General features: G+C 45.8%; 1 protein-coding gene across 1 annotated transcript; it reads right to left on the bottom strand.

Annotated features, from left to right (window-relative positions):
* Positions 1-47: 47 nt before the first annotated feature.
* On the bottom strand, positions 48-10,953 carry farsb (phenylalanyl-tRNA synthetase subunit beta). Its single transcript, XM_064975162.1, has 16 exons — positions 10,845-10,953; positions 10,281-10,336; positions 10,021-10,175; positions 9,807-9,879; positions 8,337-8,452; positions 7,704-7,854; positions 7,472-7,580; positions 5,805-5,937; positions 5,563-5,614; positions 5,358-5,419; positions 3,476-3,683; positions 3,275-3,355; positions 3,052-3,144; positions 2,692-2,809; positions 2,311-2,463; positions 48-549 (listed from the first exon to the last, which is right to left on the bottom strand). Exons 1-16 carry the CDS (start codon positions 10,900-10,902, stop codon positions 398-400), a joined length of 1,770 nt encoding a protein of 589 aa, XP_064831234.1. The 5' UTR covers positions 10,903-10,953; the 3' UTR covers positions 48-397.
* Positions 10,954-11,282: the final 329 nt, after the last annotated feature.

The raw sequence follows: 11,282 nt of genomic DNA, 5'->3' as shown, positions 1-11,282 counted from the left end.
GAAGCAGGACTGAGATTAATTCAGAAACACAGGACTGAGTCACAGGCTGACATCTCATATTCACTTTAATTACCATGGAGATAAAAATACGGCCACATCCTTTGTATATACCAGCCGACAATTTCTATGGTTACTTCATACACTGTTGTACATTTGTCAACAGAAATACCAGCATGATATAAACTGAACAATTTATTTGGGGCTGAATCCTTACTTTCGCACATATCTCAAGCTCGCAATGTGATGTCAATGGGAGATTTGCGTAAAAATGTGAGCTCAGCTGTGGCAGGTTGGACTGTACTCTGCTGGAGCTGGGAAAGCCTGTGTTGAGATGGACTGAGCATGAGTAGGTGAGTTTGGTGGAGTTACAGGTTCAGGCGTGTGTCTGCGTGTGACATCACAGGAAGTGCTCAATGTCGATGTCCAGGGCGGAGCATGGCATGGTGAGCTCAAAGCGGTTGATGACATCAGGGTGAAGGACCCCGAGGCGTCCTATGCTCTTCCCGCACGCAAAGATCTCAGCACAGCGACCAGGGAAGAAGGTGGAATCTGAAAGAAAAGAGGGGAAACAGAGGGGGGTTGGGAAGGAAGGGAAGGTGAAGAGGATCTGTGGTCCACTGAAAATAAACATAAGAAATGTAGTCTCGGAATAAATGTTTCTATAGACAAGACACCTAAGATCCGTCTCATTTTGGCTTGAACTATTCTCAGATGTGAGACAACTCATTGATTTGTTTAAAACACTGACCGCTAGAGCCTGTTCAAGGAAGAGACCAGCTAGGCTCTGGGTTGCCATGACTCCAGTTCCACAGACATGTTACGTTCCTACGGTGTTCTGTTCTCTTCTCCATGGTGCTTCAGGTCTTCCCACACTGCTTTGCTCCTAAAAGCTAATTTAATCCTGAGCCACCATTCAGATACTTACTCATAACTAGCAACAGAAAAATCTCTGCATGATCTGTGTGTGTCTTCCAGGGCAGCACCATGACACCCAGTCATTAAAAATGCTACACTAATAGCCAGACAGCCAGCCTGACAATGTGACAACCTATTCCACCAACCCTGAAAACACTCTTAAGATTCATTCTCACTGAGCCAAGGTCAACACTAACCAGACAGTCAGGAGGGTACAGCATGCCTTTAACAGTGAATGGGAAGGGCTGAATTTGACACAGTTAAGTGAAACGTGGGCATCTGCTCCTTTAGAGGCTCTCCTTCCACTAACTCCCTAACCACTCAGCCCTACACCACATGGCTATGAGTGAGACAACTGACAGCTCTCGCTCTCTCTGCATAATAGTGTGTAAATGTGACAGTCTACGTGTTTTCTGTAGCTGTGAGTGTGTGTTTCAGGCAGTCTAAATGCCCATGGATCTCCCTGTAAACCCAGGGAGGCGCACTGCAGCAGCAGACGTGACTCACATGCAGTCTGACTCCCACTGCTGACGACACGCTCGCTTACCCTCCACCTCCCCGTTTCTCTATCCTCCACACCCCTGCACTCTCTCTTCACCCCCTCCTTATCCCTCTTTCTGTGGTCCTTGAGCCCATCCATTTCCCCACAGATTGTGACAGGAGACACACATCCTGTGGTGAGTGAGTGAGGTGGAGTGAGAGAGACACAGAGATGGGAGGGTTTGGAGCTAATTGAGCCCTGCAGAACCCACAGCTCATAAAAACACTGATTTGTGGAACAAGTTTCATGAGTGCAATGGAAAAACATTCACTTCACTAGTGGACAAAACACCCCCTAAAATCATTTAGGTGTAAACTGTGAAACCATGACATGGGTTTTAGTTTCATACCACTTCCTATCCTTGCTTCCTTTCCTTTATGACCACTGACTTGGACAAGCTTGTTTTGAATTTTGTTCTCCCCAATTTCATGATATCCAATTGCGATCTTGTCTCATCACTGCAACTCTCCAACAGGCTCGGGAGAAGTGAAGGTCGAGTCATGCGTCCTCCGAAACATGACCCACCAAGCCGCGCTGCTTATCACCTGCCTGCTTACCCCGGAAGCCAGCCGCACCAATGTGTCTGAGGAAACGCCGTTCAACTGATGACCGAAATCAGCTTGCAGATGACCAGCCACAAGATCAAACCCCAGGCTGTAGTGACGCCACAACACTGTGATGCAGTGCCTTAGACCGCTGCGCCACTCGGGAGGCTAGTTGGACCGGTTTGACAACGTCAGTTGAAAGCACCATGGTGAAAACTGAAAACCTATCCAGAGCTTTCACCAATCAGTTGCCATTGAAAGAAACGGAGTCCAGTTTAAACCACTGAGATGGCTCCCTGGTTGTCTTACCGTCGGCAGCCTGGATGTGGTAGCCATTGCCCTGGTCTGGTTTGATCTCCAGCAGCTGCATAACCCTGTCCATCAGACCGTGGATCACCTCAAACCCAGGACTCTTGTTGTAGTAGACAGCACACAGGCGACGGTTGTTCCTGGCCCCCACGTCTGAGAGGGAGAGCAGAGGACAAAGTAGGCATCAGGATATACTGTAGGATGTCTTTAAAAACAGATAATGACTGTGTGTATACTTGAGTATGAGGGAATCAATATGTAAATTCATGTTTGTCCTAATAAAGAAATTGGAAAGGCAGGCATACAATGACATTACTTAATCACATATCCATGAATACTGTCTATTATGAATACGGAGGTCACACCGGCATACAAACAGACCTTTGGATTCATCCTTGAGAACCACGTCTGAAATCTCAAACAGCCTCAGAGGCAGAGGCATCTTCCTGTTGGCAGCCACAGTCTTCAGCAGGCCTGAGAGCAGGGTGGTGCGCGCCACCTGGTGGAAAAGACGAGCACTGCTGTTAACACCACCACCAGCCTCTGATACACCCACCCAGTCACACAGCACCCTCTAGTGGAGAACAACCCTCACATCAATAGAGGGTGAAAGAATCCAGTCAACTGTTTAACTTCAAAATTGCTGTAGTGTAAAGCAACTGTACGAGATCATTCAAAGACCAAAGGGGGACAGATGTTATCAGAGAGATTCATGTTTAATCCACAGTAATGGTGGTCCACCTGGAACTCAGCTGTCTTAGGGTTGGAGATGTGACATGCTCTGGTCTCTGAGATGTTCTTCAACAGCTTGTCAGCTATGTCCTCTTGAGAACACTGCACAGGAAGACAGATACAACACATGAAAATGTGTTTGTGTGTTTATTTATTTGGATCCCCATTAGATTTTGCAGAAGCAGCAGCTACTCTTCTTGGGTTCCACAAAGGTAAAGAGTGTGGTCATTACCAGGGCAAAGGTAAGGGCCTCCGTGAATCCAGCAGCAGCCAGGTCTTGTCTCAGTAGCTCTGACAGCTTATTCAGTGGGAGCTAAAAACACAACAGTCATGAGGGAAAATAAGACTTCACCACTTAATAGCACCCAACTAGCAGCTCCAGTCAACAACCAATCAACTTCATTAATGAATAACCGGCTGAAGAAACCCTCACCTGATTGGCTATGGTATATGTGCGCGGCGTGGTGCGGGGAATATTGTTGAAACCGTACGCCATGGCGGCGTCCTCCATGATGTCACAGGCGTGGATGACGTCAGAGCGCGTGGGCGGGATCTCCACCTCGATCTGTTCGCCGTCACTCATGACCTCTGAGCGCAAGCACATCTTGGTCAACAGTTGAGCGATATGCTCAGTCGACTCACTGGGGATTACAAACATTAAAGCATTACAAACGTTAAACATCGGCAGGTAGCCTAGCGGTTAAGAACATTGGGTCAGTAACTGAAAGGTCGATGGTTTGAATCCCAAAGCCGACTTGGTGATTATTTTTAAAAATGATTGAGAAAGCACTTAACCCTAACTGCTCATGTAAGACTGACTCTCTGGATAAGAGAGTCATGTAAATGTAAGGATATTGGTAGCATTCTGCTTGAGCTATCCTCCTGGAGGTTTCAACGCTAACGCGGTTCGTGTAGAGCTACCCTCCTGTAGGTTATAACGCTAACCCTGTTCCTGGAGAGCTATCCTCCTGGAGGTTTCAACGCTAACGCGGTTCGTGTAGAGCTACCCTCCTGTAGGTTATAACGCTAACCCTGTTCCTGGAGAGCTACCCTCCTGTAGGTTTCAACGCTAACCCTGTTCCTGGAGAGCTACCCTCCTGTAGGTTATAACGCTAACCCTGTTCCTGGAGAGCTACCCTCCTGTAGGTTATAACGCTAACCCTGTTCCTGGAGAGCTACCCTCCTGTAGGTTATAACGCTAACCCTGTTCCTGGAGAGCTACCCTCCTGTAGATTATAACGCTAACCCTGTTCCTGGAGAGCTACCCTCCTGTAGGTTATAACGCTAACCCTGTTCATGGAGAGCTACCCTCCTGTAGGTTATAACGCTAACCCTGTTCCTGGAGAGCTACCCTCCTGTAGGTTATAACGCTAACCCTGTTCCTGGAGAGCTACCCTCCTGTAGGTTTTCACTCAAACCCCAGTTGTAAATAACCTGATTCAGCTTATCAACAAGCTAATTATTTAATCAGATGCACTAGATTAGGGTTAGAGTTGAAACCTTCAGGAGGGTAGCTCGACAGGAACAGGGTTAAGAGTTGAAACCTACAGGACGGTAGCTTTCAACGCTAACGCGGTTCGTGTAGAGCTACCCTCCTGTAGGTTATAACGCTAACCCTGTTCCTGGAGAGCTACCCTCCTGTAGGTTATAACGCTAACCCTGTTCCTGGAGAGCTACCCTCCTGTAGGTTATAACGCTAACCCTGTTCCTGGAGAGCTACCCTCCTGTAGGTTATAACGCTAACCCTGTTCCTGGAGAGCTACCCTCCTGTAGGTTATAACGCTAACCCTGTTCCTGGAGAGCTACCCTCCTGTAGGTTATAACGCTAACCCTGTTCCTGGAGAGCTACCCTCCTGTAGGTTATAACGCTAACCCTGTTCATGGAGAGCTACCCTCCTGTAGGTTATAACGCTAACCCTGTTCCTGGAGAGCTACCCTCCTGTAGGTTATAACGCTAACCCTGTTCCTGGAGAGCTACCCTCCTGTAGGTTATAACGCTAACCCTGTTCCTGGAGAGCTACCCTCCTGTAGGTTTTCACTCAAACCCAGTTGTAAATAACCTGATTCAGCTTATCAACAAGCTAATTATTTAATCAGATGCACTAGATTAGGGTTAGAGTTGAAACCTTAAGGAGGGTAGCTCGACAGGAACAGGGTTAGAGTTGAAACCTACAGGAGGGTAGCTCTACAGGAACAGGGTTAAGAGTTGAAACCTACAGGAGGGTAGCTCTCCAGGAACAGGGTTAGAGTTGAAACCTACAGGACGGTAGCTCTACAGGAACAAGATTGGATATTATTTCAAGCCACTTTGTTACCTGATGCCAACTTTACGGTTGATGAAGTCAGCTGACAGAGTTTCCTTCCTGTAAGCCAGCTCCTGAGGTCACATGGTATAGCAGAAAGGTTGAGGGTTACAAATAGAATGGGGATAATCAGAATGTACATATTGACCAGTGGGTTCTAATATATTTTCCCACAAAAGGAAACAGACTGCAGGGTGATGGTGAGGGGATACAGTACCGGGTACTGACAGGTCCTTCCATCTGGGTACACCACCTCAGCCTCCTCTACCCTGAGAGAGAGAGCGACAGAACGTGAGATAGGTCAAGAGGAGTCTTAAAGTGGGGTAGGGCAAAGGGACTTCTTATTATAATGACAGATTCCTACTAATTCATGGTCTTATTTTACACACTAACATATTAGGTTCAATTAGCCATTTAATTTTAATCATAGAAATCTAAACAGCTGTTGCCTGGACTCACGTGAAAGGCTCTTCACAATACTCGCAGAACATCGTCACCATCATGTCCAACACAATTTTTGCCTTGGTAAGGTCAGTGGCTGTGCACTCGATAAAAACATTCTTTGTATTCAAGGAGATTTTGGAATGGTCCCCTGAAAAACAGACACAGAACAGTATCTACAGCATACCATGGGTAAATCAATATTGGAAGTCTACGAGGTTAATAGTTTTGGCATATACAGTCCATACGGAAAGTATTCAGACCCCTTGACTTTCCACATTTTATTACATTACAGCTTTATTCTATAATCTATTCAATATTTTTTCCTCATCAGTCTACACACAATACCCCATAATGACAAGGCAAAAACAGGTTAAGACATTTTTGATAATGTATTAAAAATAAACAGAAATAACTTATTTACATAAGTATTCAGACCCTTGGGTATGAGACTCAAAATGGAGCTCAGTGCATTGTCTCCATTGATCATACTTTAGATGTTTCTGCAACTTGATTGGAGTCCACCTGTTGTAAATTCAATTAATTGGGCATGGTTTGGAAGGGCACACACCTGTCTATAAAGTTCCACAGTTGACAGTGCATGTCAGAGCAAAAACCAAGCCATGAGGTCAAAGGAATTGTCTGTAGAGCCCAGAGACAGGATTGTGTCCAGGCACAGATCTGGAGAAGGGTACCAATGAAGGTACAATAAGAGAGTGGCCTTCATCATTTTCAAATGGAAGAAGTTTGGAACCACTAAGACTCTTCCTAGAGATGGCTGCCCAGCCAAACTGAGCAATCGGGGGAGAAGGGCCTTGGTCAGGGAGGTGACAACAAACCCAATGTTCACTCTGCCAAAAGGCACCTAAAGCACTCAGATATTGAAAAACAAGATCCTCTGGTCTGATGAAAACAAGATTGAACTCTTCGGCCTGAATGCCAAGTGTCACGTCTGGAGAAAACGTGGCACCATCCCTAAGGTGAAGCATGGTGGTGGCAGCATCATGCTGTGGGGATGTTTTTCAGCGGCAGGGACTGAGAGACTAGTCAGGATTGAGGGAAAGACAAAGAGTTAAGTACAGAGAGATCCTTGATAAAAACCTGCTCCAGAGCACTCAGGAGCTCAGACTGGGGCAAAGGTTCACCTTCCAACAGGACAACGACCCTAAGCACACAGCCAAGACAACGCAGGAGTGGCTTCGGGACAAGTCCCTGAATGTCCTTCAGTGGCCCAGCCAGAGCCCGGACTTGAACCCGACCGAACATCTCTGGAGACACCTGAAAATCGCTGTGCAGCAACACTCCCCATCTAACCTGACAGAACTAGAGAGGATCTGCAGAGAAGAATGGAAGAAACTCCCCAAATACAGGTGTACCAAGCTTGTAGACTCATACCCAAGAAGACTCAAGGCTGTAGTCGCTCCCAAAGGTGCTTCAACAAAGTACTGAGTAAAGGGTCTGAATACTTACGTAAATGTAAATGTGATTTAGGTTTTTTATTTTTAATACATTTGCTAACATTTCTAAAAATCTGTTTTTGCTTTGTCATTATGGGGTATTGTGTGTAGATTGATGAGAGAAAAACAATTGAATCAATTTTAGAAAAAGGCTGTAACATAACAAAATGGGTAAAAAGTCAAGGGGTTTGAATACTTTCCAAATGCACTGTATGTGTGTGTCCTCACCATTGATGATTGGAGGCATAGACAAAACAATGCCGTTGCTGTCATAGATGACAGGATATACAGCCTCGTCTTCAATGATGTGCAGATAGTGTCGCAAGTGGCTGTCTGTCTGAGAGGGAGAAATAGAAACAAATTGAAAGATTGGGATGACAGAAATAAAAGATCTCTAGCCATACCCAATCACAACTCATGTTACACAGGCTCATGATCTCTGTAGCCAATCCCTGCTCACTTTGTAGAGGCTCATGAGTTCCTGTGCGGTGTACTCCTTGGCCTGGTTGAGAGGTTTGAAGCGGATGTCACCAGGTGGTTTGGCTGTGTAGGTGAAGGGGCCTGAAATGGTGTCCAGGTCATGAGTGCCGATGGCAACCAGAGTCCTTTTCCTACAGAGCACAGATTACAGTCAATTCACACACACTGTCACAACATCCACTGAGTCAATATCTCAAACTACCAGAGAAGAACACATTGAAAGCCATCACTGAAGTATGAGGCATGGTATTGAAAAAGGTCTCTGACCAAAACATTGACAATAAATATGCAGAGGTGAAATTGTGTGTGTAATAAGTAAGCCTTGTCCAAGCCAGAATAGCCCACAGGCTCCTGGCCCCATCTCCTGTTTTTTGTAGAGCAAGGCAGCTTGATGTACAAGTACACCAATTGGATGCTAAACTGTCGCAGGGCCTTACCCACAATCCAAGCATAGAGCCATCAGTCTTTGGTATGACTCAAACAAGGACCGAACCCCCAACATTCCAATCTAAGGGCAGACACTAACCTCAAGGCCACTGAGTTGGTCAAACTTGTGTGTGTGTGTTGTATATATTTTTCTGTGAAGGTAGAGATGTGTTAGGTGTCTACTAACCTACAGACATTCTGATGGAGTTTCTCCTGTAGTTCGATAAAGCTGTCGTAGCGTTCCTGTGTGAAGGTGATGTTCCTCAGGACTGCAGCCACAGCGTGGGGTCGCACAGCAGTTGTCTACGACAGGCACAAACAGGGGCACCCACAGTCGGTCAGGATTCTCTCATTCATCTCTAAAAACTATATCTTGCTTCCAACACAAACCCTCCTTTGCACAGCCTCAACAAATGTAGAGGAATTAATCAACAGCTCAATATCTTAATTCATCATCTTGTCAAAGACAAGATGTATGACCCAACCTTACCCTCTGCCCCAAACCCAGGTCAGTAAACAGTCCGCTCCATGTTTCCCCCTCCCCCACCTCCTCCGTGATGAGCAAATGAACCAAACCTACACTCTGCCCCAAACCCAGGTCAGTAAACAGAGAATCTGCTCCATGTTTCCCCCTCGACCAAATGAACCCAACCCTACACTCTGCCCCAAACCCAGGTCAGTAAACAGAGAGTCTGCTCCAATGTGAGTAATTAAGGCCCCCATTAACACCGACAGGGTTGTAGTGGAGCGGCTCGAGGGTTTGAAGTTCCTTGGTGTCCACATCACCAATGAACTCTCATGGTCCAAACATACCAAGACAGTCATGAAGAGGGCACTACAAAACCTTTTCAGTACCCCCTCAGGAGACTGAAAAGATTTGGCATGGGTCCCCAGATCCTCAAAAGGTTCGACAGCTGCACCATCAAGAGCATCCTGACCGGTTGCATCACCGCCTGGTATGGCAACTGCTCGGCATCTGACCGCAAGGCGCTAGAGGGTAGTGTGAGCGGCCTAGTACATCACTGGGGCCAAGCTTCCTGCCATCCAGGACCTATATAATAAGCAGTGTCAGAGGAAAGCCCATACAATTGTCAGAGACTCCAGTCACCCAAGTTATAGTGTTTTCTCTGCTACCGCACGGCAAGTGGTACCAGAACGCCAAGTCTAGGCCCAAAAGGCTCCTCAACAGCTTCTACCCCCAAGCCATAAGACTGCTGAACAATTCATAAAATCGCCCTGGGCAATTTACATTGACCGCCCTCCCCTTTGTACACTGCTACTACTCGCTGTTCGTTTGTTACCTATGCATAGTCACTTCGCCAACACCTACATGTACAGAGTACCTCAACTAGCCTGTACCCCCGCACACTGACCGGTAACCCCTGTATATAGCCTTGTTATTCTCCCTAATCTTCTACATTTGCACACACTGTACATAGATTTTTATATTTTTATTTTGTTTTGTATTATTGACTGTACGTTTGTTTGTGTAACTCTGTGTTGTTTTTGTCACACTGCTTTGCATTCGGTGCAAGTGACAAATAAAGTTTGATTTGATGTCCCCCCCCTCCTCTGAGATGACCAAATGACCCAACCCTACACTCTGTCCCAAACCCAGGTCATTAAACAGAGAGTCTGGTCTGTGTTTTTCACCCACCTCCTCTGTGATGACCAGCCTCTGAGGCTCACTGCTGGCTGGACTCACACGCCTGTAGCGAGGGGCTTCCATCCTGGAGTGCAGACACATATGGACATGTCAATAAACAGCTGAAGACACAACACACACGATAAAGCAGCACAAGCTGAAATACTTTGGCAATGTAAAAGTAATGTTTAAGCACACAATTCTCCATATGGATGTGTTTACATACTTCTGCTTGAAGACCTGCAGGCCCCTGACCAGCCCTTCCAGACACAGAAGGTCATATCGGTTAGCTGGGACATCGATCTTATACAGAATGACATCAGACGCCCCCTCTGCCTTGGTGTCCCCCTGCTCACGACTGATGATGTCCTTCTCTGAGGTCTGAAGGACAGGGTTAGGGGGAGGAGTTATAACCAATGTATTGTTTTGGGGCTCACACAAACAAGTGGATATGGCTGAAGTTCATCCTCACTGTCTTCTACTCACAATCTCATCGAGCTCCAGCCCAAATTCAAAACACAACTCATCAAATTCTTCATCAGCTTAAATGAAGGGAAAGAGAAAAGCATTTTAATATGTTGGAATAATTCGTATATTATGGTCCCACCTCCATTCTTCATTTAAATCAGATTTGACTAGTTAAATGGACGTAGCTATGTGGCGTTCAGTACAGTAACTTAGCAGGGTAGGATAGGTCTGGGTAGGGAAATGATGCAATCGTCGTGAAATAACAAGCATCATCAGTTCTGTCAACTATCAAATCATGTTTTCAATCACTATTCAGTAGAAACAGAGTATATGCCGTTTTGTATGTAACATATGTGATATGTTGTTAAACAACCCACAAAAAACGTAATATGCTGTTATTGCCACGGCATCAGCCACCGTCTTAGCTAGGTAGCCACAGTAGCTAACTTAGGCAGCTACCTCGCTATATATATATATATAGGTACCCTTTGTCTGAAAATACAACGCCGAAACTAGTTAAAATGTGTAATTCTACAATGTACTGAATATATATGACTTAAAAAGGTAAGTAACATTTCTTACTATATGTTCTGCCCAAGGCATGAAACAGAAGATCCCTTTTGACACTGACAGTCGGCATGTTGACCACGGCTAACTGCTAGCTACTAGCTCTTTCCTCCAAGACTGAAGGACCCACCGAAACCAGCTTTAGCTGTCCGGGACAATGCCAGTCTGAATTATTAGTATAAAGTACTACTCGTACCAAAAGACTCATATTAACATTTGGTATCGAATTAAATGGCAATTTCAAATAGTTAATTCACAGTCACACTGGATTATCAAAGACCAAGTATAATAGTGTAGAACCGTTGATGTATTGTGAACGCACCTTTGTTGGTCTGCCAGTGCCAGGTGGGAAGGGTAAGGTGATACCTAAGGTGCTTTCAAGACATCTGGGATCTCGGAAAAATACGAGGTCCAATCATGACGTCAGTGATTTTCAGGTCGGGAAGTCGGAGC

This window comes from Oncorhynchus masou, chromosome 9, assembly GCF_036934945.1.
Source record: "Oncorhynchus masou masou isolate Uvic2021 chromosome 9, UVic_Omas_1.1, whole genome shotgun sequence".
NCBI classification, from domain to species: Eukaryota; Metazoa; Chordata; class Actinopteri; order Salmoniformes; family Salmonidae; genus Oncorhynchus; species Oncorhynchus masou.
The sequence above is the reverse complement of the archived record's forward strand: the minus strand, read 5'-3'. Positions and strand labels throughout refer to the sequence as shown.